The 22,300-nt window shown below is 40.4% G+C and overlaps 1 protein-coding gene across 2 annotated transcripts in view; it reads right to left on the reverse strand.

Moving 5' to 3' along the window:
* erc1b (ELKS/RAB6-interacting/CAST family member 1b) overlaps nt 1-22,300 on the reverse strand; it is a 220,985-nt gene that overhangs the window by 158,659 nt on the left and 40,026 nt on the right. For both annotated transcript variants that reach the window (XM_053508595.1, XM_053508594.1), the window contains 4 exons: nt 19,227-19,394; nt 17,672-17,839; nt 8,036-8,173; nt 1,366-1,506 (listed from right to left, as the gene is read on the reverse strand). In XM_053508595.1, the coding sequence (XP_053364570.1) occupies nt 1,366-1,506; nt 8,036-8,173; nt 17,672-17,839; nt 19,227-19,394 (615 nt within the window). The remainder of the gene's footprint in view (nt 1-1,365; nt 1,507-8,035; nt 8,174-17,671; nt 17,840-19,226; nt 19,395-22,300) is intronic.

The following is a 22,300-nucleotide window of genomic DNA, read 5'->3' on the forward strand; positions in this document are numbered from 1 at the left end:
CCCTGACATGTTATTCAAGTTGTCTTATTTTTTCCAGTTTTGATTTTCTAAACGAACTTCTACCGCACGATGGGCAAAAATAATCGACACTCACGCCACGGTACGACAGCGGTGAACATTTCTGCAGAATTAAAACCGCACCGTGATATTTAAACTTATTAAATTTAATAATCTGCCTTTCAAACAGAGAGATGGAGTCAGGAAGTGGTCGTGTGTGTGTGTGTGTGTTTTGCTGTTGATCCTGGACGCGGGCCGCAGGAATAACATGAATAATATGAATAATAAGCTGCACGCAGAAGGAGAAGAGATTTTGGTAAAGCATAGCATCTGTACATTTCATTGCAGTGTGTGTGTGTGTGTGTGTGTGTGTGTGTGTGTGTGTGTGTGTGTTTGCATACAGACTTTGGAGACCGCCTGTCTCTTTAGGATCAGACAGATACAAGAGATGGATAGAGAACACACGAGTGAGATGAGGACAGAAAGAGAAACGAGCAGTAGGTTTGGAGGATCCTCTCGTATTTAGACTCGGCCGTTCGTCTTCCTGTCCTGTTTTCTCTCTCTCTCTTTGACGGCGTGTCCGTTTCCATCGCGCTGTAGTCTCTCTGAGCGGGTTACGGCCTGATGCTGCTTGTCCCTTAAAGGCGCGAGACGTGATTACACGAGAGTCACGTGTGCGTGGAAATTTCCAGATTCTCGGGAGACCTTCGCTGCGGGTACGCTTGGCCGGGTTTCACATTGTTAATATCACTCCGTACCCGAGTCTACTGTCTAAGCAGCTGTCTAGTATTCAGTTTGCGATACCCAAATAAACCCAAAAAGAAGTGAAAATACAATGAGAGTCATCCTTATCGCTGCACCCCAATATTATTTTGGAGAAAGTAGAAAAAACAGCCACCCTATCACACACACCATCTTCTACATTATGGGCCGTGCGGATTAAAAGCTGAGGTCGTCACGTCACCACGGCCACGCTGAGAGGCGCCTGAGGGGAACCGAAACCTACAGTGGGACGTTTTTCATGTTGTATTTGATCGGTGTTAAGTGTTATGGAATATTTCACAAGGGTTCAACATTAAACATGAGGCATAAATACGGTAACACTAAGGAAAAGTGGTTCGACGAAAAAATAAATAATTTTAAAAAACACTAAACGCACCTTTAATCCTAATCAATCTCACTCCAGTGGATGTTTTCTGACCTTAAAGCCTCATCGAAGTCAACTTAACACTCTGACAGGCGCTTTCTAGACTGACACATATGGGGAATTACTGTCACCTGGGAATGCATGCGTGTGTGTGTGTGTGTATATATATATATATATATATATATATATATATATATATATATATACAGTATATATGTTACCTCACGGTCAGATAGGTCTCCCTGCAGCAGGTTGACTTTCTCCTTCAGCTCCTTCAGTTCTTTCCTGCTGGTTTCCAGCTCTTCTGTCTTCTCCCTCTCATCTCGGTCCCTCTGCTCCTTCAGACGCTCAATAATTCTCTCCTGCTCACACACACAATACAAACACACAACGCATTCATAAGGGGATCTTTAAAACATGCTAGCACAGAAAAACCAAACCTGACGATTCTAAAGATGAAATGCCGTCTCTTTATTAAGGACGTACGTTTTACGTAGATGTTTCACGTCTACTTCATAATTAATAACAGTTTCTGCATATATTATGGATGCCATGTTGCTTCATTTCTCACTAGACGGTTAAGTTAAAGGGGGGGTCGGTGATTTTAATCCTGAAAAAGGGAAACAAACGGTAGGGGAAGATCAAACTGCTTTTCAGCCAATCAGAAACAAGGAGCGTCTGTGCTTAGTTCGGTCCGCTAGTTTATTTATTAGCGTCATGGCTTGGGCAATGCCTGTTGCATGACTTTGTGGGCGGAGCCTCTGAAGGAGGACTTCAAAGGAAAAGTGGTATTGGATTGGCTGTTGAATTAAAAGATAAAGTTTCTCCAGACTAAATTATTAACTAATTTGTCCATTATTAGAAGAAGAAAAAAAGCAGTGAATCACGCAGCTACGTCAATGTTTAATAAGCAATACTCACGCAGTCATGCTGTTTGAGGAAAATAATCAAAGAGGAAATGATGTGAGTAACTTATCACCGCAAAGTTGATTGTTTTTCCAATGACGGCATGTCCCTAAGTGTACTATTATTTTTATTTATTAAATTTACTAAAAAAAAATGGACGCTTTTAATTTTAGAAACTTTTAGTTAGCTTCTACAACTCTTCTAGCCACTCTAAACTCTCGCTCGATTACGAGCATTCTTTTTTAATGACCCTGTTTTAGAAAACTAATCAACAAAAAAAAGTTATTTGAACTTTTGAAACAACTTTACTAAAACCTTAAACAATGTCTTAAACTACTGTCTTCTGGAAGCATGAGTCTCACACCACTCCCCTCTGAGAGGGAGGGAAAGAGAGAGAGTGAAAGAATAAGCATGATTCATTAACCTCACACTTGTGTCAACTTTGGCCAAGAACCACAGGCGAAGCCGCAACACGGTGTTTTCGGAAACTGGAGCGAAGCGGGCGCAGGTGAAATGAGTCAGATCTGATTCTCTCCATTCCACCAGAGTCGCTCACGGCTGAAGGACTGTCGAGCTCGTACGCAGTAATAACAACAACAACGCGTTTTATACAGAGTGCGTATGTTTGCGTGGCGTGAGAATGGGAGAATGAAAACGTGAGAAAGACGAGAGTGGGGGACAGGAGATGGGGCGGGGGGAGAGGAAATGGGCGGTGAAGGTAATAATGCTGAAACAGTAAGAGGTTTGAAGTGGTGTTTTTCTGGCAGGGTGCGTGTTTGCTGTTCGATGGCCTGCTGGAATCGTGACGAGCTCTTCGGCGTCCGGCTATTTCACACCCTCGCCGGGCCAAAACTCACACGCGGCGGTCGTAACGGACAGACAGAGCGCTTTTTCAGTGCGGCACGGCCTTATTTTACGGTGCTGAGGCTGGGGCTCCTGCTGTACCGCTGAGCGCGACGTCTCTGTCAGACAGCCTCAGGGTGCAGAGCGTGTCCATACGAGTGTAGTCAAGATTAAAAAAAAAACAAACGCATACAGAGATGTATTCCACGTTTGGGTTTTTTTAATATGAACTCTGCTACCTGAAATGTGAGTAGGGGATTAAATACAGATCACAAGGAACGACTCCTTACACTGAGTAAGATATTGAAAGAAACTTGTTAAGAAGTCTCAAGCAGGTTTTTATCTGTTTTATATATAAAGATCACTCTGGTCACTTTCCTTTACAGAGAGCCTGCATAATTACCCAGGTGTCGTGAGGACATCCAGAGGAATAGATCACTGGTTCGGCTTGTATAAACAACCACGTGTATGCCTTTAATTAGTAGCGCTAATGCGTCTGCCATCCGTAAGTGAACACAGAGGCTTGCTTGTGAGCCGTGTTGCTGTCCCGTGGCTGCTCTGAGTGGAAACGCTGTGCTCTCGCTACAAATAGATGGCTGACACGCTCAATTTCCGGCCCCTTGAGTAGACGCAACGCTGTTGCGCGGAGAGGTGAGGAAGAGGAGGGAAGAAGGAAAAAAATAATAATAAAAAAAAATCAGTGTGTGTGTGTGTGGGAGATGGAAGGCAGGAGGAAAGAGCTGGGTCGCTGCGTTACGAGCCAGACCGCAGATACCTAAACCGATGTTAATAACCTCCAGGGTTTAAACTCATTCATATTCATCAGGCAGAGCTGGCTGGCGTCGGGACCGCCGTAGTTCTCCACCGGGGTCAGCCTGCAGTGAACGGCCCCGCGGTGAACGGCCGCGTTTCGGCTGATTCAATAGGTGCGTTTTCACTACAGAAGAAACCAGAACTGATTTTTGTTCCAGGGTCATCGTACCAGGAGAAGAAAAAGATCTAATAAGATAAAAAAAACTTTTAGTTCCTGTTGGAGGGAACCGCAAACTGCTTTGGTTGAGATTGAACATTATACAACGAGTCATGTACTGTATAATTAGGCACAAAAAGTCCTAGTTTTTACCTAATACGTTCATTCCTAAAACTTATTTTAGATAAGAAGTAATTGTTAAAGAGGACATTTTAGTCATATACAGCAGGGATGGGAATCACCAGGAACCTCCTGATAATAAATTATCACGATACCTACTGTAGGTGCAGATTCTACTTGTATTGAGAATTTGACAGTCGAGCTAGCCAGCTAATTAGGTTTCTTAGTCTCTGTTCATTTATTTTGTTAATTTACCCATAAAATGTGTCTTGGATGAATGTTGTTTCATTTCACTGTGTCCTAACTGTATATGGCTGAAGTGACAAAACCTACTTGACTTGATTTGACTTACTAATTTTGTATATGTATGTTGTATGTATGCTACAGTATACAGGTTTTTCTTTTTAGTTTAAAATGAAATTAAAATGTTTTTAATATAAATGATATATAATATAGGCATTTACAGGCAATTTTTTTGACCACATCCAAAATTTCTGTTTTTTCACAATTCACAGGTTCTCTATGAAGTGTAAGCCATGCAAATTTCCAGGGTTGACTGTATTCTGATTCAAAATTAAAAAAAATTTAAGTCTCTACATTCAAAAATTACATTTAAAATACTATAAAAAGTAATTAGCAAACCGTAATTAACGAATAGTAAACAAAGTCAATAATTAGTGTGATGACTTTTTGCTCAAAATATAGTCTCGGGTACAATTAGTGCAGTTTTATTAAAAAAAAAAAACGAGCTGCTTAGGTTTACTGAACATCCTGCAGAACCAGCCAAAGGTCCAACTGAGGACTTTTTCCACACCTGCTTTTTTTTTTTATTCTCATGCAGCAAAACCCAGACTTTTTTTTTCTTTTGTTTGAAAGGTGATCGTTTACATAATAGCCTACAGCTATTTTCCTGCAAGATTTCATTTTTTGCTGGAACACTGAAATGTTTGGAAATCAGATCTAATAACCGTTTTTCTGTGATGACTTAATGAAATCATAAAATAAACACTCATGAAAAACAATTGTACAGGACTTTTAATACGTGCCTAGGACTTTTGCACAGTACTGCAACTTTAAAATGTATTTTAAAAAATCGATTTGGGAGTCCACGTGGCGATACATGAATCACCACTCAACAATCACGATATGAAGCTAAATGGATTATTCCTTCCATCTCTAGAGGTACAGTGTGTGAGCTAAACTCTTGAAGGAATAAATTATTAGATGAAACTTTTATAAAAGTCGATGTAGATTAAAATAGTTTCCACTCATCAAAACAAAAAAAAACAAGTACTTAAGAAAAGAAATCTAAACTCATTCCATGGTTCATCTGGAGCATCGCTGGTCATCGTTTCGGGGGGGGGAGTAAATTAAAAATAAATAATAAATCATGGTTTCCTTCTATGGAGTGGGGATTAAAACTCGGTCCTGCGTGGATCCTGTTCAGAAGAGCGTCTTCACTTTTCTTCCAAACAATTGTGCTGGATATAAACCTGAAATAACTGCGAGACAAAGAAGCACTCTTGCAGAAATAACCTCCCTCCTGATTATTTAATCAATCACAGCCTCTAATCTGGCTGAAATCTGGTTTTAAAGTTTTAAAGGATGAGGGAATGAAGCAGGAATTCTAAGACGGGAATTCCCCAGCATGTGGGGGGAAAAATATATATAATTATTCCTTAGTTTTGCACACAAAGCCTGTTCTTGTTTCATGTCAGAAACCTCACAGGTGCATGCACAGGTACAGTACGTCTCCCAGGTCTGTACAGAACTCTATAAAGACGCTGAACCTTTAATACGAGCGATGTCGCGGGTAACGTCGCCGCGTCACGGCTCCAAGATTGCACACAGGCCGGTTTTACTGAGTGTCAGGCAGCACTGTGGAGTGGGACTCATTATACACAGCAGCCATGTATGGAGAACAAGCCCCCTACCACACACACACACACACACACACACACAAACACATAAAACCAGATGACGATAAGAGCTGCTGAAACAGAGTTGATATGAAGTGACAGTGCGTTTGACCTTTAGCTCTGCCACTGTGCAGGAAGCTGAAGCACGAGCCCTAACATGGGACTGTACTACTGAGCAATCTCACACACGCGCACACACACCCCTATGATGCGCTTTTCGTCTTTGATCATATGAAAAACACAGATTAGAGATGAATCGTATCTTTTTCATGGCGTCAGTAAAAACAAACACAAAAATACACTTCAACACAGTGAGTGTTGCTGCTTTAACTGAAGCTAACTAGCTGGTAATACTCGTACTGTATAACTGCATTTTATAAAAATTATGTTCGGATCCGTCATGCGCTTCACTGAGAATGATCTAACATTTTACAATGATATTTTCCAGTAAACTTTGCCTTTCACACTGTGAGTACATTTCATGCTGTCGTTGTCGGTCCTGTGTTCTTCTGTGTGTTTGATATCGGTCACGTGACAAACGTGCTCCCATGTTTATTAGTGGATACTATTAGTGGAACTTTTTACTCCACTACATCCTACAAATCTTAAATATTTGTACTTTTTCCTGCACTGCTCTTTCGACACAGAGTTACCTTATAATAATTAACCAGAGCGGTGCGAAGGATTTGAAGCGGTAATATCGCCACCTGCTGGCTATTAGGCATAATGGTGTGATTTGCTATTCTGTTATCATGTAGGAAGTGTTGAAAATCAGAAGTGAAGACAGTCTCAGATAGTGATGAAACCGCATAGAGACAGAGAACGAGAGAGACAGAGAGTAAATTTAAAGGTTTTATAATTTTACTTTGCCCAAGTAGAATTATAAAAGCAAGACCTTATTTCACCTAAGATTTCAACTCAACTTTTACTTAAGTACAGGATTTGTTTCCTTTGTCTACCTCAGTTGTACAAAGCCCCTAAAAGGACACATGGGACCAGACGTCAAGTTTTGTGAGATCACGCAAACATCTTTGCGAGATCACGCAAACATCTTATGACTCTTCAGCATTATAGTTTTAGTTCAGCAGGTGGCAGTAATGCCAAACCTGATCCTTCACCGGGAAGGGGAGTTTTACTGATGCAATCCACTGAGCGTCAGCAGTACACCTAAAAGCTGGCTGTTGCAAAAAATAAAAATAAAGTAGAAGTAAACGAGCAAGATAATACTCAGATTAGAGTTATATATGCGTTGTTAAACAGGCATGGAAGGAATTTTTATAAGTTTTAATTGCAACTTGGCCTAAAATATAAAGACACATAGTTTGTACTCAGCGCTCGTCCTGTCTGTATTTTGGCGCTGGAAGATTGATCCGGAAGTGTGAGTCACATGTTTTTCTCCCCCTCCCATGTTCCGTTTTTTTTTCTCCCCATTCCCCAGTTTTTTTTTTCCTTTAGGGGCTCTGTAAATTTCTTTTTTTCCGATAGTTTGTCTTTAATTTTTTTTATTTTGCTTTAATGGATTTCCCCCCCTCACCACCCATGTCCCTTTAGGGGCTCGGTACCGAGAGCCCGATGGATGTCCCGTGCAGTTCTGTTGCTTGTGCACGGACACTGAGGTCACTGTCAGGTGATTTGGGGCGAGTCATCTAAAAACGAGGGTTGAAAACCATTACGGAGTCAAAGACACAAAAGGGATGAGCCCTACTGATGTAAGTAACTTAATCCGGTAAGGGGGGGGGTGTCGGGGAGCTAATATAACAGATTTTAACACAGTTGAATACTTATTAAAGAAAAAGTCAGTGATGAGGTAATACCCTGTGACTAATTTGTAAATTTGTGACACACCGTAACAACCAATTAGGTTTCTGGGAAACGAAAACATGCCACGAATCAAAGCGCTCTCTACTGAATCGTCCACGCCCTTGTGGGTCAGTATGGAAGCGGTGCAACTTCTATCCGATCTAAAATACGACACTGCTAAAGAAGAGAAAACAGGGGGTGGGGGACTTGTTCCAGAAGTTCGTTTCAGGTCTTTTAGAGTCACATGACCCAAACCCTTTAAACAGTAGCAGCCTGAACATCAGTTCTGTTGTTCAGTGTGTGTGTGTGTGTGTGTGTGTGTGCGTCACTCACCTTCTCAGCCAGCGCCTCTTCGAGCGTAGTGAGAGCTGTATCTGTGTTGGAGGTGTCGGCCTGCAGGGATTTGACCCTCTCTTTCAGGCTACTCATCTGCTTCTCCTTATCTCTCAGCTGCTCCTGCAGGTTTTCGATCTGTCAAAAGAAATTACAAATCAGCCGACTACGATCACAATACCAAACAACGTGCACGTGTGCAAACCTGCAGCACTTCTCTACATGATTTATATAAAATTTACGAACCCATTCCGAGCACAATAAGTTAACTAAAACTTTTATCTAGTGTTTTTTAAATATTTATGATGCACATTAAGAAATGAATTGGCTTAAAGAAAGAAAAAAAACAACAAAAAAAAAGCAGAGTTTTTCTGTTCTGACTCTGAAAATAAATAACGACCTCATTAGAGTGATATTCCCAGCTAATTTTGCTCATAAAACTTCCCTTATCTGTCACGGCGTCCGCTGTGAAGCCTGCGCCAGGCGAGCGCTGATAAATGACAGCAGAGATGGGCATTTCGCAAACTCAATCCATTCATCATGTCGTGACAGCTCAATGAAAAAGCTCAATGTGCCTAGCCCCTCATTTCACATTCAATTAAACACTGACGGATTTGATAAATAGTCACCATTCATATTCCCCCCCACCCAAATCACTATGGGGAAAAGAAAAAAAAACAAAAACAAAACATCATCAATATTCAGTAAACTGTGCAGGGTTTTTTTTTTTTTTTTGGGACTCCTGGCTCGAGGTGATAAAGATCCAGAAAGGCAAGGACACAATAAAAATGTGCTTATCTGTGACGTGGAGAATTTTGGATTTTGCTCCTGAGGGGAAACGGGAAGTTCTTCAGATTTGCTGGTTGCCTTAGCAACCGAGTCCGGCAGAGGTGAGGTCGTTAAACGTTGATTTAATAGTCAAGGTAAACAGAATTGCGAATGAGGTGCATGTGAAGGACGTGAGCGTTTTATAACTCCTTATAAAGGCGACTCGTGGCTTTCTGGACGACGTGAACTCAGGGAGAAAAAAAAAAAAAGAATTATAATAATGCCTTCTGCGAGCATGTCACGTCCTCAACCTGATCTCCGACATACAGAGAGAGAGAGAGAGAGAGAGAGAGAGAGAGAGAGAACTGCGTCGACTTATGAATTTAATTAAAACGAGTGCTGTTTTGGCAAAAGGAAGTCAAAAGAATAACAAATGATGGTAGTGGGAAAAACGAGGAGAAACCCGATAATGAATTTGCCCTGGTTTGAACAACTGCGCTTGTTTCTGGTGTAATAAAAGTACAGCGAGGTTTGTTGTTTTAAACCTTTTCAGACATGTTTGGACAGATGTCTGGGGGCCGAGTGGCTTTAATAGTTGAGGTGGTGGTCTGGGTGGAAGAACGAAAAGGTGGCTGTTAGTGCGGCGTGTCGGAGGTTTGTCAGGACGCTATAGACACCAGAACACTCTGTGAGGAGACGACGCTCGGGACGCCTTCCACCAACAACACTGCACACGACGACGGAGAAAAAAAAAAAAAAAAAGGACATGGTGACGACGTGGAGGCGCCGCTTGATGTCTACGTGTCGGCTGGGGTAACTAACTCCTCCTCAGCTACTTTCACAAACCGTGTGATTAGTCCTTACTCCAACCAGTTGATTCAATCCGAGATGACTGATGTTGAAGGGTACGGGGAAACAAACACCTTCGTAGGCTTTAGATTGGTTTAAATAGTCCGCCAAAAAATTGCGAAACTCGCATTATTCGATACGATAAAAATATTCTAAGGTATGATTTTTAGAGATGTTTTTAAGATACGTGATGTACATCAGGATATAAAGGCCGGCTTACACACTGACTGTAAAGAATCTGTTAACACCATACTGTATATTTATTATTAAAAAAATATAATATTTAATTAAAAGCAAGCTTTTAACAGTGCTTTCAATCGGTTTATAATTTTATACAGGCTCCATATTATATGCTGAAAAACCTAACAACTGTTTTACTTAGAGTTCTGTGCAAAGGTCTTGGGCACGTACAAAAATATGGCATGAGCAAAAGATGCTTTTGAAAACATTTCTGCATAAAAGAAACTTCTATAAAGAGCAATAAAGGAACTTGTTATAAAATAAAGAGTTAATATTTGGAGTGAAAACCTATTGCTTAAAATCATGACTTTTAGACACAGATTTGTGCAGTTTTATAAGTAAAACAGCTGTTAGGTTTTACTGAGCTTGCTGGAGAATATGAGTTCATCTGGTAACTTTGTCACACTCGCTCCTTTATATTATTATACAAATCTCAGAAGCGTACATTAGGTTTTTTGTTTCTGGTCTGTCTTGTACTATATTTCTTTCTTTACAGCCATGCATATATTCTATTATGTAATTTTATTTATTTATTAATTGTTAAGTTATATATGAAAATACTGAATATTTGTGCACATAATTATGCAGACATGATAAACGTATATAACAAAATGTGTACAGCTCATATATACACTCATACACAGACATACTGTATATATATATATATATATATATATACATATACATATATATACTGTATAGTACACATACACAGTGGCACTAGGTTGGAATTTTAAAACATGATGTTCCATAGAAAATAATGTAAATTTTAAAATGTAAAAACAATAAAAACCTTTCGAAATGACATGGAAATAAAGTTAAAATGTGAAATAAATAGACATTAAACCTCAATTAACCTTAATTTATGATTTCTCCTTTTGGCACCGGCTGCTTTAAAAACCAAACTGAACGCGGATGCCTTTTTTTCTTGCTACCATCCTCGCTAACAACATTAGCGCTCGCGGTGCTGTGTCTTCAATAAAACTTGCACAAAATACAAAAAAAACAAAAAAACACAAATATGTAAGCTTGCTTCGCATTCTGCTAAATTTTTAATTTTCATAAGACGAGGCCTTTGTATACCAGTGTATCATTCGTATACATGAGTGTGTGTACACAATATATTGCCAAAAGTATTTGCTCGCCTGCCTTCACATGCATATGAACTTGAGTAACATCTGATTCCTAAACCATAGGGTTTAATATGATGTTGACCCCGCCCCCTTTGCAGCTATAAGATCTTCAAGGTGTAGGAGTGTGTTTACGGGAATCTTTGACCATTCTTCCAGAAGCTCATTCGTGAGGTCATGTTGGACGAGATGTTGTCCTGTCCCACAGTCTCCGCTCTAATTCATCCCAAAGGTTGAGGTCAGGACTCTGTACAGGCCAGTCAAGTTCTTCCACACCAAACTCTGGTTTAATCGACATACGTTATAAAGTCAGAACACCGCCTAGCCCCAATAGACAGACGGAGACGTGCCAAACAGCGGATTAAGGGAGAAGAACAAAAAAGATTATTTCTAAAAGCTTTACGCCCTGATTTCTATTTCAGTCTTCATCTAAAACGACACAAAGCCTCCGTGTCATGTGGACGTTACCACCACGCTATTACTGGAGACTGGTTCTTCTGTACAGTTTGGTGGAAAAGTGATTACATCTAGGCTGGACCCCAAACCACATGCTACACTTACGCACTTAGTATCAACTTAGTCTAATAGTTTGGGACGCATCCCTTCCCAAAAGGAAGAACCAAAATCGAGCTTCTCTCTCTCTCTCTCTCTCTCTCTCTCTCAACGCCCTAAAAAAAAAACAAAAAAAAAAACGCACCAGCTAAGTAAATGTTGGCTCGACTGGAACACGCTGCAGTGCATTGTGGGATTTATTTCCATTGCGCTTTCTCGGCAGTGTCACTAACTTCACTAAGTGGTGCAGTGTTAAAGAAGACTGTACAAATACTGACGAACAAAGTTTTGACTTGTTTTGTTGTTTATTTCATTTGAGTGCTCTATAATGTGTGCACTACCTCAAGTATAAACAGTAAAGAAATTCCATGTGTGTGTGTGTGTGTGTGTGTGTGTGCGAGAAAGAGAGAGAGAGATGTATGCAAAACCATTTCCAGATCCTCATTAATCAACTCTACACCTGACAGCCGAGCTGACAAGCCCACATGTTTGTCATACACACACACACACAACACTCAGCTGACTGCCTCTCTAAAGACACACACACACACACACTGGAATCGGCTCGCGCACTTGACATTCTAGGAAAGTATTTCCCTTTGATGGTGCCTGCGGTTTGCTCTGAAGGTCTAATGAAGTCCAGGTCCTCTTCTCCGGCGTCTCCTCTGTACAGCTGGGCCACCTTACACAGCGCTCTCATGAATATTTCATTCAAACCCTATTATGCACGTGCGTGTGTGCGTGTGTGAGTGTACGTGTAACGAGTCACATGATAACTACAATTATATTTCAGGTCAGCGTTTCGAGAAGCCGAACCAGGACTGAGCTAATGGTGTAGAAGAAAGAAAGAGGGGTGTGTGTTTGAGAAAAAACAGCGTGATTACAATCAACTAAAGCTGACGTCTAAACAGGGCACAAACAAAACCCAACACACACACACAAAGTGAATCCTAGTGTTTTGGCTTCATCCAGTGATCAGTGTGTGGATAAAAGACATGGAATTAGGAAAAGAGCCACATTCTGTCTGAAACACAGAAAGGATTTAAAGGGATTTGTGTGTGTGTGTGTGTCAGAAAGAAAAGGGAAAGAGTGAGCAAAAGTGAGCGAAAGAGAAAAAGGAGGGAGGAAGGGGGGGCTCGTGAATTATTAAAGAGTGTTTTGTTTCACTTAGTGATCTGCAGCTTGTCAGCATGGCATGTGCTCTGGCACAACACACAACAAGATACACACACTTATATATGCGTGCGCACACACACACACACTCATAGGAGACGCTGTGTATTTACACAGGGTTGCATCAGAATTGTATTTCGTTGTGGAAAGCAAATAAGGCCTGCGACGACCGGAGGACAGGGAAGATATTTTTAAAACGTTTTTCCCCCCCCTTAAAGCCTGGCTGTTTGGGTAACGAAGCTCGGATTTTGTGACACCGCGAGCGTTTTCCCTTAAATATATAATTAATATTCACTCATAAACACCTGGATTATTACTACCCTAGCTGGAGGAGTGTCCTGTAGACACTGCTAACAATCGCACCAGTTAGACAAGAGGCTGATTTCATTTATTTCATTTCAGTTCCACGTGGCATCCAATGAATAAAAAAAAAAAAAAAAAAAAAAAAGAAAGAAAAGCTGATACGGACACTCCAGGAATTATTTAAAAAATTGCTAATGAGTTCAATACGTGGCTCATATTCATATAAATCAAAGAGCGATGCGGAAGATTTAAATATTTACATTAAAGATTTTTTTTTTAAACATAATTATTGACATATCCTACAGTGTGTTAAAATAATCGTAACTTTAAAAGGTCACATATGTGACTGTTCTCTTAAACAAGTTAACATAAGGTCTTTCCTCAAACTCCCTCTGTCTCTCCCTCCTTCCCCACATGTGCTGTTTTAGTGTCTATGTAAATGAGCTACTCCGTAGCCACGCCCCTCAGAGAACAGCAGAGCCGGGGGGAGGGGATCTTCTTATATGAGGTCACATGAGGAGGGAAACCTAATTGGCTTGTTTAATAAACCCAAAGGGGAAAAAAAAAAAAACGCTGAATCTCTGAGATACACCCAAACAAAAAAAACTTGCCAACAGAAGGAAAGACAGACAACTAATGAGGGAAAAACCAACCAAAGAAAAAAAGGAATTAAAAAAATTACAGAAAGAACAAGAAACTAAGGGGAAGAAGAAAAGAAAGGAAGGAAAGGACAGGCAGAGGAGCAAAGAAAGGAAGGACACTAAGCAACAAAAGGACAGTAAGAAAAAAGAGGAAAAGGATAAAAAATTAGAAGGAAAAGAAAGGATGAAAAGGCAAGGACACAATAGGAGAAGAGAAGAAATGAAGACATGGAAAAAAAAATAATGTAAGGAAAGAAAGAAAAGAAAAGAAAGGAAAGGAAAAGAAAAAAAATGGAAGGAATAAGAAGCAAAGAAAAAAAGACAAGGACAGAAACGAAAGAAAGATTAATCTGAAGAGAAAAAAAGAAATGAAAGGATAGGGCAGAGAAGTGGAGAAAGGAAGAAAGGACACAAAGCGAAGAAACAAGAGTAAGGGGAAAAAAGAGGACAAAGGAAAGAACTAAGTTGAAAGAAAAAGAAAGGATGAAAAAGCAAGAGCATTATAGGAAATAAAAAATAAAGACCGGTGAAGTAGACCAAAAGGTAAGGGAAGTAAAAGAAAGGACACAAAAAGAGAGAGAAAGAAAGGATTTAAAAAAAGGGAGAAAAAAAAAGAAAGGAACAGGAGGAAAAGGAAAGTAAATGGCCTTTAATCTTGATTTGTTGTACTCTACTGAATCCTTAAATCTGATTAGATTTATACAACAGATCAGACAGCGGCTTTCTTGGTTTCAGTCATGAGTTTTTGCACTAATGAATAAAAAGTTGAGAGACAATAGTACTTACTTACATCACATTAAGTGTGTGTGTTATTATTCATCTAGTTCACGTGTAAGCTAATTGATTGATTCATTTATTAACTGAGCGCCTCGCCATCATCTTACAAACACTAAGACAACATTAAAACCACAAGACCTCTTACAGCCTGGAGTCTGGAGCAGGCTTTCAGATGATCACACACACACACTCCAGATTGGTGAGATTTATTAAATAAATAAGGGGTTTAAAAATAAAGTGTTACCTACTCCTGTATCATTTTCTGTACAAAATCCTGCGCATCCCAAAACACAAGAGGAGCTAACTGAGACCTCACCCACGACTCAGCCATGCAAATGAGCGTGAAGCGTCTGGCGCTGGAGCGGGTGAGAGGAATCTGTGATTAGTAAACGTCATCCTGCCAGCGTTTCTGCCTTTTAATTAGAAATTAGAATAATCAGAAACGTCAGTAAACTTGCGCCACGGGCAAAGAAAAAGATAAATAAAAATAATAATAAAAAGTCCCTCCTTCTCTCTCTCTCTTAGACAGTCGAGATTTAATGTAGGAGTTTATTATTAATTTAACAAGGTCCTCATTAACATTCATGCTCCATGCAGAAAATTTCTGCACTTTCTTCCTCTCTCTCCCATATTCGTTTTTTCCCCTCCTAAATAAATAAACACCAAATAACTCCCCTAGTATCTCCAAGAAAAAAATATAAATTATAATAAGCAACCACACGATTTCAGCGGGTTTGACTCTGATGGGTCATATCATGTTAAATCTCAAAAAAAAACAAAAAAAAAACCTCAAGTCAGTTGAGTGCATGTGCTGATTAAACCTCTAGCGCCGGGAGCCTGCTCAACATCGGTTCACACGCTCGAGTCAGATCTTCCATCACTCTTTAAACGTGTGCCTTAGCATGAACTTCAAAAAAGAGCATCCGTCCAAAACCCAAAAACCGCTAAGCTTTAGCGCCCGCCTCATCCTGCTTTGACTGAACTGAACGTTTTTGGATTTTTTTTTTTTTCTTAAAAAAGGTACGGTTTGTGTTCAATAATAAACTCTGAACGTGTCTGGAGTCGGAGCAGGGGATGGAGGGGGGGGTTAGTGGGTGTTTTGGAGGCGGTACAGGATGAACTCGCTCGCATTCGGGGTGGCAAGCGCTGCCGCTGCGGGCTGGAGCCAAAACCAGCTCTCCATGAAGAACGTTCGAGATGAACGCAGAATAAACATCCTATATCCTTCACGCGTTGTTACGTCTCTCCTTTTTTATTTATTTTTTCCGTCTTTATGAGAACATGTACTCCGTTCCCTGCGCGGCCGTATAACGCTCTGTCTGAGCGGTGCGATGCGACGTATTCGGCGCAAGAAAAAACGCCTTTGCTCCTTCGCTGCACTGTCTCAATATGTTATGGCCATCAGGAGCGACTCAGGGGCGATGCGCGGCGGCTCTGCAGCTTTAATGGAAACAAAATGTTTCTCTTTCTGCGGCTGGGGAGCCGGGGCTCCGTTTCAAAAGAGAAACCGTATTCGCCCGTGCCCCAGATGACCCCGAGACGCTCTTAGACTCTGACTGTGGAAAAAAAAAAAAGAAAAGCAGGCAAACGCTGAGAGAGAGAGGCAGAGATTTACAGTGACGAAGCAAAATGGGGCACAAAGCAAAGTGTAGTAACTATGAATGTGCATGAAACAAGTCTGCACGACCCCAATGCTAATGCAGGAGCGAAGACAGCCCGGTCAACTCAGTCCTCAACCACGGAGACATCCGACGACCCGCATCGGACTGGAAGGAAACTCTGTCGGGAATGTGAGTGCAGACGGAGCCGTTCTTCAAAATACATACACACACGATGTGTCCTGAACCAATACACACGAGAACAGGAGGAAGAGCGGTCCAGGCCTGCACAACCACAATGATATGGGGTCTCTCTGTGAGGACACGAAAAACACCACGCAAGCGGGAGAAAGGAAGGAACATAAAGGACAGGAAAGGAAAAGAAAGAACAAGAATGGGGAAAGAAAGAGAATGGGGAAAGAAAGGAAAAAGAAAGGAACAAAGGAAGAGACAAAACAACAACAAAAAAGCAGAAGGAGGACAGATATTTAAAAAGTCCACAAAAAAAGAAAGAAAAAGCAAATAAAAAGCAATAAAAGGAAAGATGGAATAAAAAAAGTAAAGCAAATAACAGGAAAAGATGAAAACAGAAAAAAACACAGGAAATAAAAGAAAAGGACAGGAGAGGACAAGATAGAAAGAAATAATGGGAAGGAAAAAAAACAAAAGCAAAGAAAAGAAAAGCAAACTACGTAAATAAAAAGAAAAGGAAGAAGTAAGGAAAAGAAGGACAGAAAAAAGAACAAGGCAAGACTAGAAGAAGAAAATAAAAAGAAATACGGAAAAGAAAAGCAGAACAGAACAAAACAAAAAGAATGGAAGGAAAGGAACAAATAATAATAATAAAATTAGAAAAAAAGTAAAGTAGGAGAAAAAAAAAAGCAAATGACAAGAAAAAGTAAGACAGTCCTGGTGTTGAGGCCGTGATCAGTCTAGATGTTTAGACTCAGAGATACAGATGGAGTCGGTGTGATGTGGTCCTGCGGTATCTCCTCCAGCAGCACCGTACAGAGAGGCTACACCAAATAAACACAAGCTGATATCACACACACAGAGAGAGAGAGAGAGAGAGTGCAAGACGCCATCCAACTTTAACCATCCCCTCAAATCTACAGCTACCTCACTAACTGTTCATATACACACACACACGTTACCCATATCAAGTTAGACCTCATGACAACTGGTATCTGGACAGAGACTCCACACACAGGCCAGGGTACACGGTTCAGCCGGGTACTAAAGTTAGCGATGTGGTTGAGGCCTGAGTGTTAGGATTAAGTCATAAAGCAGGAGCACAGAGCTGGACTATGCCTCAGTGTGTCATTTCTGAGAAGAGCAGAGACGTCCGCCATCAAAAACACAACCGGTCCCCTACTTTTAGACACCATAAATTTAAATACATGCCTGTTTTTTTTTTGTGCGCGTGTGTATGGACTTGAACCAAGGCGCAAAAACACACAGACTCGCGGTCCTACATTGCCATCTATAGGCAGGATTAAGAAGAAAAAGAAGAAAAAAAAACTGTGTGCATATTGTACGTGCGTGTGTGTGTGTGTGTGTGTGTGTGTGTGTGTGTGTGTGTGTGTGTGTGTGTGTATACAGTACCTTTTTCTGGAGCACGGTAACTTTGCGCTCTTTGACATCGAGCATGTCTTTGAGGTCGTGGATTTCTCCACCGAGTGTGCCTTTCTCCTCGGACATCTCCTGGATCTGCTTCGTCTTCTTATTCAGCATGGCTTCCTTTTCCTCCAGCCGCAGACGCAGGGCGTCCACCTAAGACGCAAACACATACACACAAGATTCAGAATGGTCCAGGCATATTGTCAGACGTACTGATCAAACTCATGTGAACCTAAGCTCCGTTTCACACTACGACTTCACTATTTACTTATCGATACTTTTATAATACGTTATCATTTCTATAGCAACGGTGGATGCTCCACATGGGTCATAGGGACACACCCCTGATCATCTTATTCCTCAGATCTAATCAGATGTCAGAGATGATGTAATCTGTGCGCTTTTCCCCTCTCATTTCTTCTTTAAAGGATGCTCTTTCAGCTCAGACTGGCAGTAAAGCAAACGATAATGATAACGGCAGCGCTAATTTCGTTACCGCGCCGTTGACTTCAGCTTATCTACATTCACTGTAGATGGCATCGTGCAAATCGGCGTAAGTATATCCACGGTCACTGGGAATCGATCCTGATTTACAGTATGTTGTGTGATGATATAAATGACTGATATTACAGTGAGTCAAAAAAAAAAACATTCTCTTGAAATGAACGTAGTTGTCGCTCTTCAAACAAGTGATGCGTTATCGTTTAAAATGTCCTGCTCTTCTTGTGTGATGCAACACTGACCCCTTGTGGTACCTTCTCCACATGACAACACTGACCACATCCTAATCTTCGGGATAAAAATGAGAATTTTCACATCATCTGGTTTGTTCATTAAACTCCACTCCAAAGCCTCAACGTGAACTTCTCATGACCAAAAAATGATAAATCTTGAATGAAAATGAAAGGCTACAAAGAGGTATTTAAGTCAAAGCAGGACTTTCGATTATGCACAGTTATGAGAGTTAAAAACTCCCTTTATTTCTCTATATAACCCCCTGCACATATATAACACTCATGCCCTTATCACAGTGTTTCACTAGAGCTTGGACACCATTAAGTTATCTCAGTACACTGGAGTCATGATCCGATTGCCTGCTTAATGTCTGAAACGCCGGCCTCCCAGGAACTCCTCTAAAGGCCCAAACATGTGGAAACAACGTGGAGCGAGGTCAGGACTGTACGGGGAGGACTTGTACGGTAGACACTCCACATAAGCCAAAACTAATACAGAAATAAAATGCTGATAATTATTTACAAGTGCTCATAGACTTGGGTATATGATTCACCCTATCTCTACTTTTTCTTATATTTCTTAGCCACGCACAGCTACAGAATAGCGAGCGTAGAGAAGTGAGAAGTTATACAGAATGTAAGTTGTCGCTAATTAATAGAAGCAATGTTGTAGTCGTCCAGGCTAAAAAACACACTTCAGACCTCCTACATGAATGCACTTCATTATATGCTTCCTTATAGATCCACTACAGGATGTATTTGCGTTATTACTGGTATGTGTGTGTGTGTGTGTGTGTGTGTGTTACCTCGGTCTGTAGAATGGCAGCTCGCTGTTCTTTGGCAGTGAGAGACTCTTTGAGGACGTCGACATGCTGCTTGCTGTCTGAGAACTGGTTGGTGAGCGTCTCGAGTTTGGTCTGCAGGCCCAGGAGCTCTGTGTCCTTCCTGGAGAGGTCCTGCTTCACCTGGTCGATCTGCACAACACACACAGCTAGTGAGCTCAAGTTACATCTACACATGCGCAGCACTCGTTAGCTCGTTGTTTTCTGTTGTCCTTCCCTTTTCCAACTTCTCAATAATAAAGTTATTTTTTAATAATCCTGAGGTAATAAATATTGCCAGACATCCTATTAATGAGATCATTTGCCCAGTTATCGGCTGTTAGCCTAGATAAACATGTTTGAAAACAAAATGTTTAAAATCTCAATCGCATGATCGAAATGGGATTTTTGATCAAATCACGCAGCCCCGATGCCAACGGCGTCATCCTCGAGTCAGGTACTGTGGTAATACGACTAACATTAGGCTAGCAGCCCGATTTCATTACCCGATTTGTGTCAGGCTCTGCCATCATTTACATTTAGGCTTTTGGCAGACGCTCTTATCCAGAGCGACTTACATTTTTTTGTCTTATTACACATCTGAGCAGTTGAGGGTTAAGGGCCTTGCTCAAGGGCCCAACAGTGGCAACTTGGTGGTTGTGGGGTTTGAACCTGGGATCTTCCGAACCGTAGTCCAATGCCTTAACCACTGAGCTACCCCATCTTGTACACGTGACCGTGGTATCTCCACCTGGACAAATTATTATCGCTCCTGTCAATTTTAATTTGGCTCACACAATACAGTGCTTACACAACACACATTTATTGGGTCACGCAACCACTTAGCTTAAATAATCCCACAGTCCACCATTATACGATCCAGAGAACTCAACTAAACATTCCACAATCAATAAAATATGTAATCAATGAAATTATGTAATATTTTCAGATTAATTTAGCAAAAACTTAATTATCTTTGTCAGTAGTATAGAGCAAGAGGGTATTCAAAGTAAAATTCAGGAGATTCAGTTAGTGAAAATATTCTCAAGCACAGATCTGAAACATCAAGTTTACCTCATGTTATTGTTGACTGCCACATACTAAAGTAGTCATTAGGAATAGTATTAATATCTGTAGGCCTACTCGGTTAACACACAAACATATTAGCGAAATTATATTCCAACAATATATTGTCATGTTTTACTTTTTACCTTTGAGAGGTGGATGTGTGTGTGTGTGTGACTGTGTATTTTGTCCAAGTGAGAATGCTGTAGTCACGCTTCCAAGATCCATGAAACAAATCGGGTAGCGATGGCGATCAGGTAGTGACACAGCCAACAATGAACACTGGACAAATTTAATTTTTTTTATCCTAGATCTACCGATAAACCGTAGTTTTAATTTAAATAAATTCAAGCTTTTATGGGTTTAAGGCTTTAGAAGTAAGGTTTTTCTTTTTTTTTTTTTAAATGTTCATGGTTTCAAATGGTAAAAAAAATAAAATAATAATAATACAATTATGAAAGAAAATCGAATCAGATATTTATAAAGCCGTGATACTTATAGAATCGCAACACAAATTAAATCGCCATGTACTACATCATCGTATCGGGTCGAGTCAGGATTTTAAAGAAATCAGCTGTATTATTTAAATACGATAGGATTCAGAAAGATCTGATGGTTATGGAACACGCTTTCTTCAGGGTAGGCCAAACACTCATTTACAAACAATACTGATATCGAGGAAGTCTATTTTAAAAGCATGGACTATTTTACAAACCTGGGTAAAATTATGAATTTTGCTTTTAAGACTTCTTCCACTTGTCGTTGAAGACTTAAAAATAATCAAATGGACAAACTGAAACAAGTGATTTGGTTTCTTAAAGGCTAATATTAAAGACAATATTTAGAATAGATCAGTACTATGCTTTTATCCGTACAGGTCCGTGTTTTAAATCTGATATTAAATACCTGTTAAACATGACACACAACAAGGACTGGAGACAAAGGCACATCAGGGCACTATGTAAGTAAGTGCTTTACACATGTACACACACACTCCCAATAAAACTTCAACATGCATGGTAGAGAGCAGCAGGTTAGCAGAGGCACTTAACTGCAGTCACCCTGGGGAGGAAGAGGTGGACAGGTTACAGCAGCACACGGGAAGAGAAGAGAAAGACATGAAAGGGAAGCTGGTGAGCCTGGTGGGATATTAGTGTTGAGTTCCTACTCCAACCAGCACTATGGGGACCAGGGTGGAAAAACAGGACAGAAAGGGGAGATTTTTTTACAACAGTGCCAGGGAGTCTAGCGTAGCGTCCGTCCGACCTTTCAGCACAGCAGCGGGCGAAGCACTGCTTTCCTGATCACAGGGAGAACGAGAGACGCCTGATGACTCACTCGTTTAGCCCGAGTCCCTGCGTCCTCGGCCCAGATCCGGCTATTGTGTCTGGACAAAAAACCTCTGATAAGACGCGGGGGAAATGTTTAATCCAGTTCTGATCTGTTTCTATCCACTACGCCTGATCTAAGCCCAATGGATTCCACTGCTCACGTCATCTCTATCTGCTTTCATTTGTCTTTCTTGACTTTGCCCATGACTCTATTTATAGAGGAAGAGAATCATTCAGTACTAAGATTTTAACCTAATTTATATTACTACTACCTATAATACTAATATTACTAATTAAAATTAAGCCGATATGATCTTTGGGTTTAAATCAGTGCAACAGTTTAACTTTTGCAAAATGAATAGGATGCTTTTCTGCTGCGCATTCTTAAACAAAAACCAAGAACTGAGAGAACTTGGGATATAAGCTTTTATCATTTTTATTTCTTATAACGAATTCCCAGAGTGTTTCATTAATTTGCCATTCATTAATTAAGTTTTTTTTTATTTAGTATCTGCAACAAATTATATTAATTAATTGAGTTAAGAAGTACAGTAAGTCCCATATTTACGAACATTCGAGTCACGAACGGACCTCAGATCTTTGAACATTAGCTGATGTGAATAAATCACTGTAGTAGCTCACGTGTATTATACAAAAAATAGA

This window comes from Clarias gariepinus, chromosome 12 (genome assembly GCF_024256425.1).
Source record: "Clarias gariepinus isolate MV-2021 ecotype Netherlands chromosome 12, CGAR_prim_01v2, whole genome shotgun sequence".
Lineage (NCBI taxonomy): Eukaryota > Metazoa > Chordata > Actinopteri > Siluriformes > Clariidae > Clarias > Clarias gariepinus.